Source organism: Electrophorus electricus, chromosome 5, assembly GCF_013358815.1.
Source record: "Electrophorus electricus isolate fEleEle1 chromosome 5, fEleEle1.pri, whole genome shotgun sequence".
Taxonomy (NCBI): Eukaryota; Metazoa; Chordata; class Actinopteri; order Gymnotiformes; family Gymnotidae; genus Electrophorus; species Electrophorus electricus.
The window spans coordinates 6,865,575-6,889,465 of NC_049539.1; the positions used below are offsets into that span (position 1 = coordinate 6,865,575).

Here is a 23,891-nt window from a genome sequence, read left to right on the forward strand (position 1 = left end):
AAATGCAAAAGAGAAGTCTATGAGGTCTAGATGTCTCTTGAGTTGCACAGTTTTCTACTTTGAGGGCAATACCAGGCTCAAAACATCTTGCATAAAACTGATAGAATGCTGATAGAAGGACATACAGTAGAATTTAAATTAACTTAGGATAGAGGAGAGAAGATTGTTCATAACTGCTGTTTGAAACCAATGAGCAGAACTACATTGGCCAAGAGTGGTCTAGTTTCATTATCAACACTGTTTAATATTTAATACCTCCGGACACCAGATCTCACTCTTATTACTGATGTCAGGGCCCTCATGGACAAACAGCAGTCTCTCCTTGTGTTTCAAGACCTCCATTAGCCATAGTAACCACTGTTTAAATGTCTAAGAGGTGGGTAATTGGGACAAAATGGGTTAATATTGCTCAATGTCTATTTGTATGTGTGTGGCTTAAATGTAACCTCAAGGCAAAAAATTTAATCCTTGCTCTATCAGTTGAGGAGTGTGCGTGCGTGTGTGTGTGTGTGTGTGTGTGTGTGTGTGTGTGTGTGTGTGTGTGTGTGTGTGTGTGTGTGTGTGTGTATGTATGTGATCACATGTGCATGTTAAATAGCATCCCTACTTGGGTTTAAGAGAGTGCACACATTTGTTGGTGGGCCTCACTGGAGGTGTTTGTGTGTATTAAGTGTGAGTATACCCTGAGGGTTTCCTTATTTAGTCTGTTCTTTATAAGGCTACATTGGGTTGTACCATCCGCAGTTAGGTGAGTTCTGCTGTGTTTAGACTGCTATCACCAGGACAACAATGCTTGTTTGTGCGAATGTTCAAGGTGAGGATGCAGTGGGAGATGACCCTGTCCCCATGGCAATGTCTTCATAAATAACCAGCCTGTTTTCATAAGCCTCTTCTTTTTGTCTCTCTCTCTCTCTCTCTCTCTCTCTGTCTCTCTCTCTCTCTCTCTCATACACACACACACACACACACACACATACACACACAGTTTTAAGAGCTCTGTTTGGCAGGCCATTTTGTAAAAATAGTGCTGTAGTCATTGATTGAAAGTTCACTGTTAAAAACTAAAGGGCTGCAAGGTTTGAAGTTTTGGGGGGTTTTTTGCCAATGGACTTTTGTTTACCTGTGTAGGGCCATTTTAGCATTGGGTAGGAAAACCTTTCCTAGATGCTTCAAACCTTACCACATTGCTATCTTATCCCTACATGGAAAAGTCCTATTTTAGGGTGTAATAATAGAAGCAATAATCAACCTGCACATCTCTCATGAACCATGATGACAGCAGCTGACTCAATCACTGAAGATTAAGAATCTGACATTACTATTTATTTTTATTTATTTATAAATAACTAGTGGTGGTGTAAACTATATACAGGTCATTCATGAGAAATGAATGAGCAGGTCATTTGTAATAAATGCACAGATTCAGAGGGAGAGAGAAGTATTTAAATTCCTTCCTTAAATTCCTTAAATGTAAATTCCTTACATTTCCATGAAAAAGGGATTGGAAAAAAGAGAAAAGACTGTAGGGCTGTAGATGTAGAAGTTCAGGATTATGTTAGGTCTCTAGCTTCAGGCCCACACCACAAATTGATGAAATGGTCTTATCTGAGTCCTGGCACATGGCCGAAGGACTACAATGGTGCCTGGTAACATGTGATCGACCCAGCCAATGATTAAAGGTGTCTCTCAGGCTGCTATGAGATGGGTAAAAGAGAAGCTTAAAAATGAAGTTGTGGAAGGGGGGGGGGGGTTGTTGATGGACATTGTGTAAGGTTTATGTCAGAGTTAAATGCTCTTTAAATCTGTATTCGATGACAATAATGGCTATGGTTGGGGTGCTAAAAGTATATACTGAATTATCACTACTTTTACTGTCTACATAGCCTTTGTCTTCAGTCCAGAGACTAATGAAAGTGTTTTACTCTGCATGTGTATTCCAGGTTCACCCAGATTTCCACACTATGAGTCTGGTTAATGTCATTTAAAGTACATTTCTTATTACAATGAAACCAAAATAGGAACTAAAACAGAGTGTAGTTATGCTAGCATCAGAGCATTAGTTATTAGTGGTATTAGAAGTTATTATTTTATGGAAAAATCCTTAACCACATGTGAAATATATATTCCATATACAAACCATCCAGGAAAGGAATGGCTACTGCAGAAATCAGTTCAATTCAGGTCACTTTCCATTATTAAATAAAAAGTACTGCACTTTTTATAACTTCCTCAATGTTCTCTAAATCTGGAGTCCACATGCATTGTGCTCTCACTCACAAGCCACAAGATGTAGATATAAGGTTAGAATCCATCGCCCATGTGTTGCCATGTACATCGTCCAGCTCTTTGTCAAACTTCAGATTCTGACCATAGAATCACTATTGGCTGGATATATCTGGGTAGTTTACTATTCTCAACCCACCAGTGACCCTTACACCTGGAAAACCCCAGCTGTACTTATGTGTACGTAATAAAGAGGTTATTGAGCACAGGTGCAGGCTGCATGTTTTTAATTAAGAAATTTGTGATTGAATATTCTTATGATTTCCCTACTCCTACACACCTGTGTCAGCTCATGAAGGCATTGTGCAGAACAATGGAGTATCCAAGATTGGAATCATTCCTCTAAGTACTTCAAAGTGAGGTGGCTGTTCGCAATACATTATAACCAATATGATTATCCTTTCCTGCTTAAGCCAGATCCTCACCAACCATGTATGTAGTTTTATTTTTAAAAATGGGACATATATATATAATTTTTTTTCCTGTCTGTTCATTCTTGTTTTTGTTCAAGCAATTAATTTTTTTTCTATGTCTTATAGCCTCCAGTAAAACATCATGAAAACCTGGAATATGATCACCTGAAGTAATCCCACTTAATTTAAAATGCACTAATAGGATTAGCAGTGGGATAACAGAGATATTTTTATGGGCACAACTCTCAAAGCTTTCTTCAGGGCTTTACAATAAATGCTAACCTTTCCATATCATAATCACCTCCAGCTACACTTGGGGTTGCTGGTTTGGCTCAGAGTGTGTTATGAGCATACGAATATTTCTCTCTGCCTAGAATCACTGCAGCTTGCTTTTGATATACAGGTTCACTATAATAAATGTTCCTCTTTAACAGTAGAGGATTTCCTATGACGGGCATGCTGGCATTATTAGAGGTAGACAGAACTACTTCTTTTATCTTGTGAACTAGTTCAATGCACTCTGAAAGGTTATGTGTTCTGTAATGTCTTGGGTGTCTCAGAGGTTGGTAAAAGGTGTCGTCAAGCATATGATGTGGTTCATCTCTATTCCGTTTTATTTATTTATTTATTTTTTACAGGAACATTGACTTGTCCCTAGAGTGTTTGTCCTACAGGAGTACTGTTGAAGGATTCTCTGAAGTCTGTCATGAAGCTAGAGTCCTCTGCCTCAATCATTTTGAAAATTCGACACGAAACAACCACTCACTTTGCATAACAGCCTTCCTTAAAAATAGATTCTCACCACATAAAAAATACATTGAGTCACATTCCATTGTCCTTGTGATTGTGATCTGTGATTTTTCAAGGAATCTTTTCTTGATGCAGGATTAAAAAACTTGACCTTGTTGGCTTTATATTCTTCATTTTAGCTGGGGCAGTTCTGCTGGCTTTCTCCATTTTTCTCTCAGGTGAATGTTTTCAAGATTGCTCCAAGATAGATTTCAGACACAGATTGTGTTGATGTACATGCTCTTGGGCTTGACAACACCTGCTGTGCAAAAATATGTATAAGATCCAGTGGTGGGTTATTCTGATGGTTCTTATGAAGACTGATGGCACTAAAACAGTGTGTGACTGGACTGCTTTCCAAAGTAAATAGCAATCATTCAGTATATATTTGAATGCGGAGGAGAGGCAGCACAAGATGGATGAGTGCGTTGCCGCAGAGTGAGAGAGGGCCTTCCCTCAGCTGATCTGCTGAACGTCTGAACAGCATGACAGATATGGTATGGTGACCATTGATCCTGATGTCAGCCCATGCATGCTCAGCATGTGGCCACATCACACCTGTGTTCAAACCTGTTTCAGCTGACTCTGTACTTTCTATAATATGTGAACTCAGAGCTTCACTCAAAGGCCACTCAAGCTCCGAAAAGGTAAACACATGATTCTAGTCAGTGTATTAGCCTGATTAATAATTGGTGAGCTTACAGCAAAGAAGATTAATTGATCTTTAGAAATTATTAATTCCATTTATAATTCATTGTGAAGGGTCCTTGACCACTGCTAAACCTGCCTGGATTTAAAAGTACTCTGTTGCCAATAAAAAATGACACTCATGTTTTTAAAACAAAATCATTTTAAAATGATGATTTAAATTATTACACAAGATATAAAGTATAGCACCTTCTGAAAACCAAGGATGTGTAAAGAACCAGGTTAATGCTGGTCATACAAAAGAGATGGCTTTGACCATGGCCTCAACATAATTTACTGCATACTCCTCTAAAATGTGACAGGCGGATCAAATAAAAGGAGACAGTGAAGGTTAAGTCTGACCCCACTCTAACACTGACATACTTGATTAATTATATTTTAATTCTCTCCTCTATTTTTGCTTTTGCTAATTAGATTTCTTTCACCCTTCTCAGAGCGACTCAAAAGGGAAGATAAAAGCCTTGCACACTTGCTTTACTTAATCATTCATTCATAAAGGCGGTCACTCAAAATTGAATCCTCACTGAAAATATCCTTGTATTTAGTCCTACATTTTTTAGTCCTAAAAAAAACCAAACAGAATGCTAACACACTGATATGCTCTGCTCAACCATAATTGAAACTGCGCCATTCCTGCCGGGCTGTGTTCGTTTTTGATTGCAGTTTTTAATCCATCTTTGTCCTGAAGCAATCTCCTGACAGCTCCATAATTTATTTACTCGTTGTGCATCACAGGTGGCAAAGAGTAGCGACTGGTGAAATGAGATGAGCAGAGCTTGAAGACTTTCCTCGTAGTGCGGTACCTTATTCACTTATGCTAATGCGCCCCTCATATGTATGCCTGAAAATAAATACAGCCTCCATCCTCATTGCAATTTAAGTAGCATGTAAATTAATTACAGAGTTATTAAGACGTTATTTGGCAGAGGAGCTCATAAATTTTGCAAGTGCACAGAAAAGCTTTTCTGCATTTGTCTATAGTGTTTGAGCTAGATTGTGGCCATTGGCCAGGAAAATTCTGCAGTTTAGGACTATCATGCAAAGGAAGATGTATTGCACTTTAAAAGACCTTTGGATTGCTTTCTACTGTTTATTTATTCATCACAGTTTATGTGTGCAGCATATGCACGTTTGCACTCTAAATGCTAATGTGCTTTTTTTATTACAGCTGTGAACTGTACAACAGTATTGTGCAAGTGTTGTAGGCTGAAAACATTTTGTTTGTTTGGTTGGTTGGTTATTTATTAATATTCTTTCCTTGTACATAGAAAATGAAAAAAACACTAAAAATAATGTAGTAGTGTTATCTGTTTGTGATGTTATTACCTTCCATATTAGTGTCTCATCCTTGGATTGCAGAGAAAAGTCCTACAGAAAGAGAAAAAGTGAGAGATGTCCTCATGCTCATCACCAGGCCATAAGGTGCTGTTTAGCACAGAGCCATGTGCACTGCGACCATCTCTTCACTCCGTGCTGCTGGGCTTTCAGGGCTTCCTTGTTACCACATATCTCCCCCAGTATGCAGGATGGTTTCAATTAATCAGACGCTGCCACTCGTCCCTCATCAATAATGCAAACCCCCTCCAGCCAATCAGTCAAGCCGGTCAGCTTAATGAGGCGGCAGAGAGACAAGTTGCATGACTCACGCAGTTCAGGTGGATCTCCACGGCAACCAAAGAGGTGATGAGCAGGATGGCATCATTCACAGCAATGTCTGCCAACACTTGGCAGTATGATGACCAAACGATACTTGCTGAATGAATTATAGGTTAATGTGTGATGTAAAGGAATCGTGGGCTTCTAAAAAGAACTAGGAAAGAGGTGTTAGGTCATTGTTGTGAAAGTTTAGTGGCCATTAGTAGTATGTAAAAGTCATTTTCCAAACAAATAGTGGCATTTTCAGGATGGCTGAGCATACTATCCTCCAGGTAGTGCTTAGTAAGACTTTTGGATTAATTTTGTTCAAAGCTTTGTTTTCTAGAACTAAGAGAATACTGTTCTCTTGAGCAGAATTATCACATCATCCACAAATGTGACAGTTTTTACCAGCATTTTGCTATCCTTTTAAATGATATTAACAAGCAAACAAAAGAAAGAAAAAAAGAAAGAAAATTTTTTATGCACATTTCTTTTCAAGTTTTCCGCATATAACGTGAATGGTGAGGTAACAGCTCACCAAATGTCCTGGAGGAGTAAGAGCTTATGGGGCCTCTATCACATTATCTGGCAACCAGTTCGTCCTCATGGCTTTGGTTTTGAGAAGCTTATCATACAGTGCTTCCACTGTGCCTTCAGTCTAATTTTCATTTTATTTGTTTATTTATTTTTTCTATGTTTCAGTTTTTGACACATGCTGGCTCCATTTGCAAGCCTGACTGTCAATGTGTTATGAGCTATGGGTCATTTGTCATTATCTGGCACTGTGGTAGACTATTTGCTGCTGAGTGCCACATGAGTTACTGAGGACAGTACATTATGACGCCTCTCATCCTGAGTGATCTCATGAAGGGTTTTAGCAAGAGGTAGACAGAAGTACTTCTTTTATCAGATTTAATCAGATTGTCTAGCTTATAAAATATTTCTTTTTTACACTTCCAGTTGATGGTCATATGTTTTTCCTCATACTGGGGCCTTTTGCCAGAGGCCTGAGAGTTTAAGGATACAGCACAGAATTTTCACTGTTCGTAGGATTCTGGAATGAGATTGATGTTGGCATTCCTAAGGTCTGTTGGAGACAATTCCTTCCTTTGGATGTTTCCATCACTTGGGACTGCCACATCTATTACCACTGCTATTTTCTGCATCTTGTCCAGTATCGATGTATGGTTGGTTCACCAGTGCTTATTTATCTGTCTGGACCTGGACATCCCACAGGATCTCAGCCTTATTGTTCTCCACCATTCTTTGTGGTTCCTGGCATTTGGACTTGGACATCTCCTGTTCCTGTATATGATACCTGCTACTTGGTTGTCTCTAATTTAATGTTTTGCTTCAATTTTCCTAAACTGAAAATTACATTTGCTAACATTATTCTTGAATAGGTTTTGAAGTAACTTTGAGGAAGTACATTTGTTTCTTCCCTGGCTATTTTAAAGTACACATCAATTTAAATGTCTCAGAACACCTTTCCCAATATTATATTGGATTCATGTAAATATACAACCATTTCAAATGCTCGATTCAAAACCTATTTCCACATAAAACTGAAAATTTGCAGAGAAGGCCGTCTATATTTCATCAGACTTATTATCAGTTTTTTTTCCATCTTAGCTGTCATATGCCATATAGGCAACTGACATTTGCTATGAAATGGCAAATTAAATTGTCTCTAAATGGCAAATCATTCTAATTAGATCATTCTGAATGCAATGATTCAGCTGTACCCATCTTTTCCCCTTCTGCCTCCTTCAAATGCAAATTACATTAATTGTATGATTCTTCAATACGATGATTCGTTTGTTTTGAAATTAAGTCCACACGTCTCCCTCACAAAACAAACCAGTCAACACATTGGTGTGAGCTACAGATGTGGGCATTGGATGCTGCGCTCTCTCTCTCTCTCTCTCTCTCTCTCTCTCTCTCTCTCTCTCTCTCTCTCTCTCTCTCTTCACTTTTAATGCTGAGAATGTCTGTCTTATAGCACATGGAGTCTGACAAAAAGAGTCCCCACCCATCCTGTACGTCAAAATGGCCACACAGTGGCCACAGCGGTGGGATATTTTGACAGAATGTTCTTGTTATGTGAACCCCTTTAATGAAGGACTAAGTGTGTCTGGTTCACCCCTGTGTGCCCAAAAGCCAGCTGGAATACATCCCCATTTGGCCTGGTAAACAAATGCAGTGGGGGAAGGCTTGCGGCCTGCCTGTGGGACCTGCCATCACTTCACACCCACAAGCTGCTCAAGACACAGTAAGCATTTTTTCTTGTCTGTGAAAGCTGCCCAGGGAGTCCAAAACCAGCAGAAGACTTTCATGTAGTTCCTCAAAATTGCATACCATACTGTCAAGCATAGAAGCTTATTCCATTTGACTATATCCTACAATAACTGGCCATCTGTCCCATTGTGATTCAAGTATGGATCTCTGGTTGAACAAAGGAGGAGGAAAGGTCCCCTTGAATGCAACAAGTTGTCTGTGCACCATCACAATCAGGCTGGGCTCCAAGCTTGTGTGTAATTGCTATAGTAGCAAATAACCACACTTAAATATGACAACAGATATTTATTTTTTACTTCTATTTAGTTTAAAGGCTTGACTTTAAAGCCAGTTTTTGCTCATAACTTTTAAACTATGTATGCCAGGAACATAATGGCTATCATTGCTGTTAAACACACAAGTATGGGCTCTTTTGGCATAGGAGCAATCAACAACAACCTGAGAGTAATCTTATTGCACAGTAGCACTTTGACTAATAATTCAAAACAGGAGTGTGTGGTCAGTCTTAGAAGTTATATATGGTCTACTGACAGTCAAAAGCAATCATGTGGGCTTTTTATGTGCCTAAATCCATTACCAAAATTGGCCTGCATATATGACACAGTACCCATATTTTGTATGCCATTATAGAAAAAGAAATTAGATGTTCTGCAAAATGCTTAATAGTTAATGCAATGTCATTTGCTGTTTGAAAGATAAGTATGTTTATTAACTGGAAGACAATCAATTACAGGCTGGTTATGTATATTTTATAAAGTTGTGGAAGAAACTCAAAGCTTTGCAATATTGTGTGTAATATTGTAAATGTCTCAGGATAAAACAAATGGCAGCAATTAACCATACTTAAATCAGCCAAACAGGTAATACTTATAATTAGTTTGATGGCATTAATATTTTATGAAGTATGAGTGGCAAATGACTTTATAGATTGCAGGAAATGATGCGGTTAAGGCTACAGTGATCAAAGCTTTTATCTACAACTCTTTCAGAATGCACCAACTAAAATTGTTAGCATGTTTCCTATTAATAAATTCAGAGATAAACTTGAAACTTGTACTGCTTGTTTTCTGAAGCTTATTAGACTAGGAATTTACTTAACCATCTTATATACTGCTTCTTAAATTCCTAGTGTGCCACACTTATATCTAATGGAAACATAATATCCAATGTTAATATTGTAGATGTACATTTAAGGATTCACCATTTTCTCCACTAACACAATACAAAGATGCTCTACAATCAAAACAGACCCTGAGCTGCTTCTCAGAGCCCAGCAGATGTTCCCACAAAAAGAAAACCAGAGGCATTGACATGAGGCCCACTGGCCTCTCGTCTGACATACATTTTTTCACTCATTGTGAGCTGAGAGTTGAATCTTCAGTGAAAATTTGAATGACTGCTGTTGCATGGCAAGACTGAGGATGAAGAATGAATGCTCTGGAGATCTCCACAGCTGCCACTGTGAGAGCAGAGAAGTGGAACGACATAATTGGCAGCCTACTGTAAGCAGTGCAGGCTACTTGACAATACTTAAAAGGTGCCCTTCTTAAACACTGCACCATACATTTGTATTAGCCTTCAAACTGGGCACTTGCCATTATGTTTGTTTCATTAAATTGTTGGATGGAATCAACATTTTTTTTGTTTGTTTGTTTGTTTTTTACTGAAAGTCATATAAAGGATGAATACATCCAAAGACTAAATAAGTCACTTCCCTGAAGGACAAGTTCTGTCATTACATATGACAAACCCCAAAATATCCTGTCCAATGAAAGATGATTATGAGCAGTTAGTCATTATTCCACAACCATGTTTTGCAAGGATATATGAGCGTGTAATAATTTTGCAGTGGAAACTGAATTAAGTGAACTAATAACATCCTGAAACATTCTGACACAGCTGAATTTATGCTTGCCCTGAAAACCAGAAAAGATTTGATTGATAAGACTGACTCCCCCACCCCCCTTACCATGCTCACATTGTTATCTGAATCACTAGAATTAATCTAGGCTATGAGTATGCTTTCAGTGCATTTACATCTCCTCCCATACTTAAGGCACATCTGTATATCCCTTCAAAAATATTATAGAGTGAAGAGATTCAGAGCCCAAACTGTGCTCTTCAGCTCTGTTCTTTCAGTAGGCTGATGGGTGCCTCCTAACATTACATCATTAAGGGTGGGGTGTCTATACTCCTGACCACAATACCCCATACAGTAACCGATAGGTTCATGGGTTTCGCCCACTGTTACTTCGTCATGATATTTGATACCCAATATGTCTTGCTTCACATTCTCTTTATTTTGTTGTAATTCATTATTTTGTTAATTCAGTAGAAGAAGATCCTATATCCTGGACAAACTAAAAGGTAGAAGAGAAGGACTGCTCTTTCAGTATAAGGGCACTTTCTATTTGAGGCCTGTTGAAGTAGCCCAGTAAGGGAGAGGAGATTACCCAAAATGCCAGAGGGGACAGCTTAGCCTGTGCACTGCTGGCAGGAACTGAAAAGTTTCCCAAACTCAAGGTCAAAAAGTCACAAACTAGTGAGAGCTCAGTTCCAGTTAAGATTAGTCTTAACCTAAAGGTGGAAATTGAATATTTGACACACACTCTGTGAACATTTTAGTATTTACTTATTAAAGAGCTTAGATTGCTGGGTATGCATTTTTCAAAAGCTACTTCTTTAGAGAGAGAGAGAGAGAGAGAGAGAGAGAGAGAGAGAGAGAGAGAGAGAAAGAGCATAGGATGTAAACAAGAAGAAAAAAGAGGACTAAATCAGAGGTGTTTGATGAGCTTGCACATTAGCCTTTACCAAGATAAAGGCAGAGGAGTGCAGCAGAGGAATTAGTCCAACAACAGCCAAGAGCTTCTGGCACATTCTCTTTCTTAACAGACACATTCTCTTTCTCCAACTCTCAGCTTATTTACTCAGTCTTATAGTGCCCTATGTTTCAAAACCAATTAACACAAATAATGGCACATTATTGCTTATTGTAATGTTTTCCCTTAAGAACAGGCAAGAGGCAGAATGCATATGCAGGGAGGTGGTTTATTAAATGAGGGCAACATCTATAATACCAGGCATAATACTCACATGCCAGCCAAACCAGACTTACCACCATAACCCACAACTAGAAGACAAAACCCAATGCTCAACTAACCAAAACAATCAGGCACTAAACAGGCTCAGGTGAACATAGGATCAGGGAGAACCAAAACATGGACTGGAATCACGGAGCAGACGAGGGGCTGTGAAAACGAAACCAAGGAACGGAACAAGGGCGTAAAGGAAAACTGACATGAGAGAGAAACCACAGAAACAGGGATGCCCAGAGGGTGGCCATTCGTGACATTTACATACTGAAGATAATTTGAATCTTGTTTTAGGAGGTCACTATTACTTTTTTTTGGGGGGGGGGATAGTAGTAAGGTGAAGCCTCTAAAAAAGACCAAGGGTAAGACTAATATGACACTGAAAAAAAACAGAAAAAAAATGAAACCTGCACAGGAAAAGAACACAATATTCCTCTTTCTATGCACTGTTTTCTTAGTTTTCAGTGCAAGTGGGGTATGCTTTTTATCAATATAAATGTAGGACTAAACATAACAAATGATGGTGTGCTGAGCTGCTGTGAAATTGGCCGGTCCTGAAACCTCAGCACTATTGTTGATACAGTGTTCAAACTTCAGCATTGTGTTTCTGTAAATGAACTCATCAATTATTCATTGGTGCCAAAGGTTTGACACTGATCCCTGGTTTAATACAGTGCACTCTACAATTAAATTGTATTTTGCCCCATTTTTATGTTTTCCTTTGATGTGTGATTCAAGCCATGTGGTGAACATTTTCAGTTTGATTAGATGACAGTCCTGGATTGCTTAAGTTTCAGCAGCAATTTATCTTCAGCTGAAAACTGACAATGCTTCACATATTTCACATTAGTCTCACTGGGACAAAGCCACAACACTCTCTACCTCCATACTGGTAGAAACACTGAACGGCAGGAGCCGGGATGCCGGGAGGAATTTCAGCAAAGGCAAAAAAAAGACTGTTAAGATGCAAATGAGAAGCATCTAATATCTTTCATACTCTTTCTGATTGCTTATAAATTCTCAAAGGACAGTCTTATTATTTCTGGCATGATAATACACATAATGCACAATCTTGTCACAGGTTATAGTCTCACACATAATGATAGATTATTGGCAATATTTACATACTGTGATTCAGTTATTGCCCAGCTATTGTTAGCTATTAGCTGGCTTCTTAAAAAGTTCAGACCTAATTAGTTTGCTGTATAATTAGGTGGAGATGACATATTTTATGGATACTAATGGTTAGTTATAGTGTGCAATTCTTAATTTCCTCGAGCATGTATTGTGTATTTCCCTAAAAGTCTTTGATAGCCATTTCTCGGGTGCATTTCATTCTGCAAGATGCTTCCGAGACAGCTCCCGTTACATTTGCGCAAACTGAGAAAACCTAAAGAACTCAGAGTTAGGGTATACATGTGCTGAGAAATCAGATTGCTGAAATAAAAACCAGCTCTCCTTATCTGATTTCTTAATCTGATTTCTAGGCCATACTTTAATCTAAGAAATTGGAGTATGCTGTTTGCATGACCACTTTAATAACCACAATAACTGTAGAAATCCAATTGTGAGTGGACTATTAATTGCATTTAAACACACTTATTAAGTTTATCTCATTTAACATGTATAATAAATTTTATTTACAAACCCAAATATACCCAAATATGAATGCTGTGCTCTGCAGTTATATTCAAATAACACAATCTGCACATACAATGTTACATATTCCATTTTTTATATTTTGGGGACAATTTTAATAATAAATAACTCAATGAAGACATGCAGTCCTAGCTGAACAAAAGTTCAGATCTAATTAGTTTGCTGTATAATTAGGTGGAGATGTCAACAGTTTTGTCTCTGGTGCTGGGGTCACCACCCACATTCACCTTGATGCTACTCCAAAGCATGATGAACTTACACAACTGGCACAAAACGTATTTTAGCTGTCATACATGAAATTATGCAGACTGGTTTTACAATGAGGGAAAGAAAACCATGTAAGCAAACTCAGACATTTTTGGCTGTTACCTCAACATACAAAAAGTCAAAATTTTGTTACAATAAATATACATGATAACTGCAACAATGTATGGGAAAGACCTACTCTGTGCTGGAAGTATTTCCCAAGGCAGAGTTACTTTTGAAAGTTAATTTTAGTAAATGTGTTTAGTGTGACAACTCCCACCACACCTATAAATCCTATGGTACTGAGCTCATACTCACTTCATTAAAACCCTTTAACATTGGGGTTTAGGCATGGGTGGAGCATTGTTGTAAAATGGTGGACCCAAGTTAAAAGCCATGGTAAACAAAGCTCATACCCACTTTCAAAGTCATATATAATGACTGCTACATCCTTTTTAAATGAAGCTGACATGTGACACAGTGTCTAATATGGTGAGTGGCCTAGACATTGATGTAAATGGTTCCAATCCGGGAATAAAACAGGACTATTTGGTGTTAAAAGGATTGCGCTTGTGTTGTAAACACATATTAAATATGGGTTACCAGTGTAAATGGGGTTGTAGAAACATATACATTGCACCTCCATTCACTGACTACTTTATAAGATACATGAAACATTTAAGTGTATTTTACAGAATTACAGCATTACAGTATCATTTCAAAATGTAGGCCTTTAGAGAACAGGAAACTACCACAATCTGTCAGCCACCCCCTATCATGTTCATCACTAGTCAGTTTCTTACCTCAGAACCACTGCTAAAAAGACATTATTGTGGGGGACTATCCTCAACACAGTGACACTGACATGGTAGGGGCATAACTGTGGGGGTTGCACCAGTAAGTGTATCAGGTTGAGAGAGATGCTGGGTTGAGAGTGCCCTGCCACCTAAAAATAATCAGCCAGCAGCAGTTCTGTAGTCAAGAACTGACCAGAACCAATCACTAAATATGAAGAGCTGGAGGATGGCTAGCCCAGACTGTGCAATGCAGAATATATTAAACCTATAGTTTTGGGGTTTTTTTTCTAATAATTAAATATTTCTAATAAAATAGGTGGTGAGTGTATGTTAATCACTAAGTAATCTGTACTATTTTCTTAACCTAGTTAGAAATGTTACACAAACACATTTAATTTAATTTGGATTAAATAAATTCTCAGAGCACTTACTCATTCAATACGACATCAAAAAACTTGCTAGCAATGTAATTTGGCTGCAAGGATAAGAAAGAACAGAAATGGGAATTGGATGATTGGGAAAACTGGTTTAAGATATAAGAGATTTCATCCAGTCTGATTTGCACACATATGAACATGTACACAAGGCTTAAATGGTTTGTTTTCAGGTAAAGGAACATAATGAGATCATTATTAATCTGATCTTCTCAAAATTTAAACATTAATTTGAGGCAACCACAGACACATTTTTTACAAGGTATATGCATGTCCTTTTTCTCTATCCCATTGCCATCTTTTTAAGTGCATCATTGAGTGTGTTTACATGTATTAATAATCCGATAAGTGCAGAAAATCAGTTTTTGTCAGTAATATGATCAATGCATTTACATGCACTTGATATTCTGATAATGGGTCAGGCAAAAATCAGATTTACACAATTTACATGAGTCAGCCAAAAATCAGATTTCTGCTTTGCATCCAGCCAATAATCTCATAGAATAATGTGATGTAAATTTCCAACTTCCTGCCATGACGTTTTGTAAATATGAACCCACTTTACCAGCAAATATGGATCTTCTTTTTTATGGTTTCTAATGGTTAGTTATAGTGTGCAATTCAAATTCTTAATTTCCTCGAGCATGTATTGTGTATCTCCCTAAAAGTGTTTGATAGCCATTTCTCGGGTGCGGCATTTCATTCTGCAAGATGCTTCCAAGACAGCTCCAGTTATATTTGCGCAGACTGAGAAAACCTAAAGAACTCAGAGTAAGGGTATACATGTGCTGAGAAATCAGATTGCTGAAATAAAAGCCAGCTCTCTTTATCTGATTTCTTAATCTGATTTCTAGGCCATACTTTAATCTAAGAACTCGGAGTATGCTGTTTACATGACCACTTGAATAATCACAATAACTGGAGAAATCCAACTGTGATTGGATTATTAATTGCATTTAAACACACTTATTAAGTTTATCTCATTTAACATGTATAATAAGTTTTATTTACAAATGCCTTTCACAAACCCAAATATAGCCAAATATGAATGCTGTGCTCTGTAGTTATATTCAAAAGCCACAATCTGCACACATAATGTTACATATTCAATTTTTTATATTTTTGGGACAGTTTTAATAATAAATAACTCAATGAAGACATGCAGTCCTAGCTAGCACAGCATGGTGCTAAATCCCAGAGCAGTGAGCAATGACACCAGTGTTTCTTATTACAATCTGCAGGAAGGGGACAGTAGAATAAGGCACTCCAGTTAAGGTATGTTTTATGAGTCTCTGCACTCATTAGGAAGAACACGGTGGCACATATAAATTTTTTTTAGTCACCTAATGGCGTGTTTGTTTCACATGCACTGTACCTGTGGACTGTTAGATGTCTGTCAGCTGATAGAGACCTTTAACACCATTCACTGGGAGCACTGTTGATTAGAACTCCAAGTCTCTCTGGCTGACTGAATGAGAACATAAAGCTAGATGTTTGCATGGTGAAGTGGATGCTAGTTTTGTTGTTGTTGTTGTTGTTGTTGTTGTTGTTGTTTAAGGATGAGCATTACAGCTAAATAATCATTTGGTCATAAATTATCTTTATTTGCCATAGAGACATCAGCCATCTGTGAATAAAGCAAAGTCATGTGAAAGCCATGTTTAAGAAAACCTTTGAGATTCAAGGCCACAGAACCTTGGAGACACATACAAACAGAGAGAAGTACAAAAGGAAGCGGTTTAACATATGAGAGGGAGAGCTTGATTTGCAAATGTACACACAGACCACAACATTAAAACAACCAAGCAGACAAGCAACATATCCGCTTGTACACAGCTGTAAAGAGACAAGAGAAAACTCAGTGAACTACAGTATAATTTCATTTAAATCAGAGGTTATCAATCCAATCCATGGGGATTCTCAGCCACTGCAGATTTTTGCTCAGTTATGGCTTGTAACAAATCAGGGACTCCATAGATCTTGCTCACCTTACTTACATAGCAAGGTAAGATTTGGAATGAAGCAATCATTTGGACAGGCTTGAGTAACCCAAGAAGTGGATTGAAAAAATCTCATTTAATCTTTTGTCAACTTAAATTTCACATACTGTTAACAGTGTTTCTTCATAAATGCCACAGGTCAGGTTCAATGCATTATGTTATACAAGCCTAAATGGGTTATTCAGAGTTCAAGAAACTATACTTTGTTACTGTTTCTTTGTACTAAGTTTTTCATGTGCAGTTATTACAAAGATTATATATCAGACTTGCCTAAAATAAGACATTACACAATTCATTTTCCCCATCTACAGGCTATGTGTATCCAGTGCAAATGCCTGTCCCCTTTGCATTTCCAATTTGGGACAATGGTCTGAAAGTCCATTGGATATCTGATGAGGTTAGGCAGGAAATAAAAACTCTACTATATCATTTGCATTTCTCCTGGGGCCAAGTAGTAGATTAGACTACTATAAAGCCACATTGAGGTCTTGTTTTTTTTTTTCAGAATTAGTGTGACTAGTTCTAGACATTCTTTGGAATCACTAATAGTCTGAGAGACACAATGTCTGATCTCAACATGATCCTCATCAAAAATATGTTGAAGCTACTGTTAGAGGTTTCAATAATTTATTTATTTATTTGTTTTACTCTGAGTGCAATAGTCCTTTTTGAGCAGGATGCAATATATACTTTTTTCTAAGCCACAATATAAAATGTCATTGTTTCAAACTCTGGGGCTCACATATGATGGTTGAAAGCTTTGAGCTGGAAAGTGTTCTATTCTTGAGACCACAGCGAACACTCATAACTTATGCAGATCTTACTATTCGGTCAATTACTAATCCAAGAAGCCTTTTGGTTTCTAAAAAGAGTATGGGTGGAGTTCTTATAATAGTCTATATAATAGTAGGCTAAAGAATTTCAAAAACAAAAATGAGTGATTAAAAAAGAAAATGACTTTTTCTTTTTTCATAATGTAGGTATAATATCTGATAAAACAAAAGCACTATAAACATTTACAGCTTTTAAAAAAATAATGACCTTTGACATTGCAGAATACATTTTTGGGGGTTACTAAGTACGAAACTGCTCATCAGACTGTGAACAGTACACTCAAATAAGTCACTCAAATATGAGTGCTTTAAGTGGCTTTCTCATAAGGAAATCAAGGCATAAAGGAAAAGGAATTTCTGAGCATTTCCTTGATGCATTTTAATATAAAATGTCACCAACTAGGCAGTACAAGGTACCAGATTTGATCATAATGCATCACAGACTACAGGATAAAACATTTTGAACCATTATATTCTACTATGTTTCCTAAATCTCTTTTGTTAATCATCAGTGCAAAAATACAAAGTACAGCACAAAATAATAATAATAATAATAATAATAATAATAATAATAATAATAATGGCCACAGTACAAGAAATCTCAAAACAGCAGCTGACCTGCAGCAAATAATTCAATTACTGAACCTGGAGTAACCAAGTTTCTTCATCACAAACCCACACGTGTCCTCAATGAGTCTGATATCTTTCCTCGGCATGTCTTGTCTCCACATGTTGATGTTAGCTGGTGATATGTCCCCTTCATACATAAGATTGTACAGGTTTGTTGAGGTGGTGAACATGAGTTGGTTCAGGGCTGAGGGTGTCAGTGGGACCCCCAGGAAGGAGTGTATCCTCTCGGCTGTCTCCTCCGGGAAGTTCACCACATCCTCAAATCTCACCTGCAGGTAGCCTTCCTCGGGTAGAGTGGCTGTAATCCGGAGCACTGCAGCAGTGTGTGCCAACCATAAATGGGCCAACAGCAGTACAGGGTTGGCCTCAGATCGGGACAGCAGTCGCCACAGCATCGTGAACTCAGAAGCAAAAGCCGGGCACCTCTCCCGGGTGATGTCTCCTTTGAACAGGAGTGCCAAGTGCTGAGGGATGTTCTTGAGGGAATAGAGGCTGGGTTTGCTGTTATACAGCATGAGATAGATCCATGCACGAGGGTCCCTGACCACATAGACGGCCCTAAGGGAAGGGCCAATGACCTCCTGAAGGAAAGGAAGTTTGAGAGCCCAGCTACCGCTGCGGAGATTGAGGACAAGACGAGCATTGGGATACTCGGCTGTGTGCCTCCTCATCTCCAGCACATACTCAGCATCTCCGTCTGAGCTGGCTTTCACCCTCCCTCTCACCTCATTCATCAGCCTTCTCACCTTTTTTCGCTTCTCGTGGGGAGGACTGGCTCTCTGGACCTGCTTTACTCTGGTTGACTCATACAGTGGGATGTTCTGAAGGTGCAGGTGAGTGTTGTGCACCAGTGAATGCAGCCAGCCCTGGATCATCTTAAAGCGGCCTTGCTGAGCATCTGATCTTGTCCACTCACAAGCGTCCACCAAGGAGTCAAACTCGAACTCCGTTTCGGGTATGTCCAGGTGTTCTGTTGGGACCCGTAGGTATACGAAGTCTGAATTGTTGTAGAAAAGGTGCTTAAGGATGTCCGAGCCGGAGCCTGGCAGGGTTGTGATGACCACAGTGGGCAACGGGAAGCGGTACTGGTCATACAGCCTCATCTGATTGCCCAGGTCAGGGTCAGTGGTGGCACTCTTCCACTTCACGCCACACAACAGCTGATCACAGCTGTGTGAGAGTAACAGGAGCTCAATGATCCACAGCATTAGTACAGAGAAGAGGGCGTAGCGCATTAGTCTGGTGAAGCAGACATAAAACTTGCGTTGCAGGGTGAGGAAGGCAATCGCCACGCACAATATCACTCCTGCTACCATGTTCACTGTGAATCCGAAATCAAAAAGCTGGCTATCTACTGTCGCCTGCTTGGGAATGAGCTGAGCTCCCAAGCCAAAGCGGATAATCTGATATTGGTCCTCGACTTTGGCATAACCCCCAAAGCCCAGATAACTTGAACGTGCTCTTATGTCTTTGTAGTTGGTTGCTATCGAAACAATTTTTTCAGTGCTGTTGATGATAAGAGACAGTCTGAAGCCGTTTTTACCACTATCAATGAAACGACAGTTAGAGATTTGAACGTAAGGCCCATGCATCACATAGACCATCCTGCCTACTGCACCCGTCACAGGGAAAGTGACATTGACAAACTGCGTCCATCTCTTTTTAAACTCCGCTGCCTGCTCTGCCTCCTGTATTCGTGTGTTTGGGCTATATCCCTGGCTATCAAACCAGAACATTTTATAATGCGCATCCCAAACATCCATCAAAGCCCCATTATACCTGTCCATATACCTGTAAGCCACATACTTAAAGTCAATGTCCAAGTTGTGGAAAAATGCACTGAGGGTATTCACTGGCGAGTCGGCCCATTTTTCTACATGATCGACCACCAGGAGAGTCTGTGAATTGAGGAGCACTAGTGCTCTGTATACACTCTTTAGTCTCATGGCTGGGGAATAAGTGGCAGCGGCTTCACCACTCACAAACATGGTGTCTCTGTGTGAAGATGCTGCTATAAGCTCTCCTGCAGAGTCACCCACGCCTTCATCAGTATAGCGCAGCCACTTGCCACATTCCCCTAGCTGGCCCTCCCAGGGGGCGTTGCACTGACTTGTTGGGGAGGGACTGAACACAAGCACATTGTTCAAGTAGCTATATTTTGGGCCATACAGTGCCTCAGATACAAACACTTGTCCGTTAGGGGCAAAAGTGAATGAGTTCTGGTCTGGGTGCTCGTGGCCAGGGTTGAAACTGTTCCAACCATCTACCCATGAGTAGGGTTTTGCATGGACAATGTCGAACACTGCCCGTCCACCCATCTTACCGGATTTAAAGGAGACAAATGTGTTGCTCTGAGCAACAGGTAAACCCGCTCCGTAAGTCACTACACCCCAGTTTGAGAAAATGTGCATCTTAGCTCTGCCATACCCATGCGGAGGCTGTGGTGTCAGATGGGCATCATACCAGATGAACTCTGTATGTAAAGTAGTCCATCTCTGTGCAGAGGACTGACCCATTGGACCATCTTTAGGTCTGTGCTTCCTAATCTGCTGTGCTAGCCAGTTCCCTGTGCCATTCCTCATCACAAAACTGTCTAAAAAAACTAACTGGCTCTCTGGTCCATAAAACCAGTTGTAATTAGAGTCCCCTATCCCCACTGTCCTTTGGAAACCTGGAAGCAATGTGGAGTAGTAGAACCAGAAATGTGTGCGGAGCCAGTTGTTCTGTGTGTTGTCGATTTTGAAGTGGCGCTGTGCCAGAAACACATACTGCATGACTGACTTTGCAGTGTAGCTTCCATATGCCACACCCTCATCTAAAGATCCATCCACAACATGATTCAGGAGAAACATGGTCTTCTCCATATAATTCACACACACTTGTTTCCATATCATAGTCTCTGGGTCACCGTGTGCACCTACAACTATGGCACCAGTGAGGATGGCTAAAATGTTAGTTGCCTGGTGATTCTGAAGAAATTGTTTCCCCCACCCGCGATATTTGGATGTCTCATACAGCTCTTCAGTTTCCCGCCGGATCCTGCTGAGATACAGATCACGGCGCTGCTGGTCCAAGGAGGTGTAGATAAAGTCAAAAGCGGTCGCAAATCCAGTAAGCGAGTGAGCCACTGGCACCTCATCATTAAGTGCGCTGGTCACTTTCCAGTGCGGGTACTCCACCATGCGGTCCATGAATTTAATCAAGAACTGCAAGGCGGCTGAATCCTCAGGACAGAGCAGACAGTACAGAGCCAGAGGTGGGAGGTTGTTACCGTAGATCTCATTCCACTTGCTGGCAAACTCATCGTGCTTTGCAGGCGGCATGTAGAGAGGAACGTTCGAGAGCATGGTCAGCACAGCAGCACGGATAACTTTGAAAATCTGGCTGTGGGTTGTAGTGGACCTCTGTCTCATGAGCTGTACATCCACTTGGTTGAAATACAAGCTAGGGTGAAAATTAGTGGCTTGAAGTTTCTGTAGCTGCGGTGCCTGGTTTTCTGTAAGTCGGAACTGCCCAAACTCACTAAAAATATTCTTGTCGGAAGCATTAAAAACACCAGAGAAAGCAGTTCCCACTGCTAACAATGTCAGTAAAAATATAGAGCATGCTATGGACCTCCATGCACCTTCTCTGCAAGCCATCCTCCAAAACATTTTTTTTTTCCTTCAAATTTCCACTCTATTCACCTCTCAAAGTTCTTTTAAAAATGCCACAAAAAGCCTTGGCCCCTAGGTTAAAAGTATCTCTTAGAGATACTGGTTTTCATTGTATTATGCTATAATTCATTTTTAATTCATCTCTGTTGTTTTTGTTCTTAGTTTTAATTTTCACACTTTTTTGCATTTCAAGCAGGTGGTTCTCAGTATGTTCTTTGGTTTCTTCAGCTCACAGGTTGTTGGTAGCATATTACATTACATTTTAGTTTACTAAATGTAAATATGTCTTTATTGTGAGCAATACTATAAGCAGTTGAGTTCATATAAGTTTATAATAGCCTATTATTCACAAAAACAAATTATTGTGCCTTCCCAAAGCCAATTTTAGAGATTAGAAATAAGGATTTGACACATTTGTCTATATCACTTACATGTGGAAAAGATCTCCAAGAAAACGTTGGTCATCCAAATATTTTAAAAAGGGTTAAATTAATTTTATCCATATTAGTACTCCACAACTGTTTCTGAAGACGCTCTCGTGGAAACCAAAATAATAAGATACACCTAACGCAGGATTCCAAACGTCCGCTCATGCTCACGAGTCCGATCTGTAGCCCGCCAGCCGAGGATTTGCATGAAGATGCGTTCGTGACGCTGAGAGTAAAAATATAAACGCAATCATTTTCTTACAGTGCTAAACTAATATTGATTAACGCGTCCCGAGACATTCTCCCCTGGACATCAGTCAACCCCAGTCACTGTTCGAGCCAATCACACAAACCCACAGCCGAGTTGTTCCTCTCGCCTGAGAGGGAACACGCATAAACCAAACTAACCGGAGCATATCCGTGGCACACAGTAATCGCAGTCGGATAACTGGTGCCTGGATTCAGTAAGGTTTCGTCTGTGTCCCGGAGCAATAAAACCATTTTCTCTGTTCTTATATTATATCCATTAGACATTAGACATCACCGAAAACCCGTCGTCCACCGTAGGCGAATGAAGAGAAGGACAATAAGTTCATAGGAAGTTAGTCTAGCAAGGTATTCAAGGAATGATTCAGCCCGATGATGATGTAAACGGAAGGTCCTCTAAAATATATGATTAATGCATTAATGTTCACAGAGAACAGCTAGTTTTAGTAGACGCTATCGATGCAGCCTAATCGCTTAAAAACTGCTGGTAAGCATGCTTGTGGTCCTCTCCATGACTTACATGAATAGCCTATGGTTGTTTTCTTTAAATTGTTGGAAGACTACCGCATATCGCCTATAGAGGTCTCTCTCTCTCGCTCTCTCTCGCTCTCTCTCGCTCTCTCTCGCTCTCTCTCGCTCTCTCTCTCTCTCTCTCTCTCTCTCTCTCGGATCTGAGGGAGATACTGATTAACAAACCTGAGCTGCAGCTTGTTTTGCTACTTTTTGATTAAAGTCAACATAAATACACATTAAAAATAAACAAAATAATGAAAAGTATGATCAATTACAGCACAAGCGGAACATGGTAAGTGCAACCTGTAACACAGGACCGAGGGAGACGAAAGTGAATGATAATGACTCAAGCTAAGTAAAAGCAACATTAGACTGATGAAAATCAGTTCATTATATGGGATAAAACTTGTTTATGTTAATATGAAAAACCTGTCCAACCTTCTGCATCCCAACTCCATTATCTTCCCATCTGTTCACATTGCAGTTTCTTCTGTGCAAAAGACATCTGAAAAACTAATTCTGTCTCCATCAAGTATTCTTTTTACAAGTTTGATCATTATATTATAGATCTCTTTCTGCACACAAAAAATAAATAAATAAAAGTGATAAGTTACAAAAATCTTTGCATTTGTGCATTATGTGCTAGTGCTCTCTTAAAGATGGGAATTATCTACATAACTTCCCCAGTGGTTTTATCAACAAATAAAAACAATAAACTCATGTATAAAAAAAAGTATGTGTTATCAAGCAGTAAAAATGTGGAACAAAGCTCTTATAGCTGAAGACATAGCTGAGGATCACTGGAGGCAATCACATAACAAGAGTCAAATTAAACCTGATTAAAGAGTAGACCCCCTATTTTTCTTTCTTTCTTTGTGTGTGTGTGTGTGTTTAAATTAGCTCAGCTCTCTACTCACAGCTGTGTACCTGTAGCTGAAAGGGGAGGCCTCAGGTTGTTGCCGAGCACTGGTTGCCTGGAGACATTACTAGCCCTGCCAAGGAGACTAGCAGGAGGAGGCCATGCTGGAAGTCAAATATGTGTCAGAGTGGGTATACATGTACTGTTCTGACTGACTGGGACCAGGTGCTACCATGTCTGCCCTGGCATTTTGGACTTGTTGTTTTCATGTTCCAAGGAAGTATTGCAGAGTAAGTGTAGGAGGAATGGTCATACATATTGAACAGAGCAAGAACAGACAGCATACTC

General features: G+C 39.4%; 1 protein-coding gene across 1 annotated transcript; it reads right to left on the reverse strand.

Annotated features, from left to right (window-relative positions):
• Window positions 1–15,940: 15,940 nt before the first annotated feature.
• Window positions 15,941–22,674, reverse strand: LOC113582402 (dermatan-sulfate epimerase-like protein). Its single transcript, XM_027018145.2, has one exon. The coding sequence runs from the start codon at window positions 21,471–21,473 to the stop codon at window positions 17,823–17,825; it is 3,651 nt and encodes a 1,216-aa protein (XP_026873946.2). The 5' UTR covers window positions 21,474–22,674; the 3' UTR covers window positions 15,941–17,822.
• Between the last annotated feature and the right edge of the window lie 1,217 nt (window positions 22,675–23,891).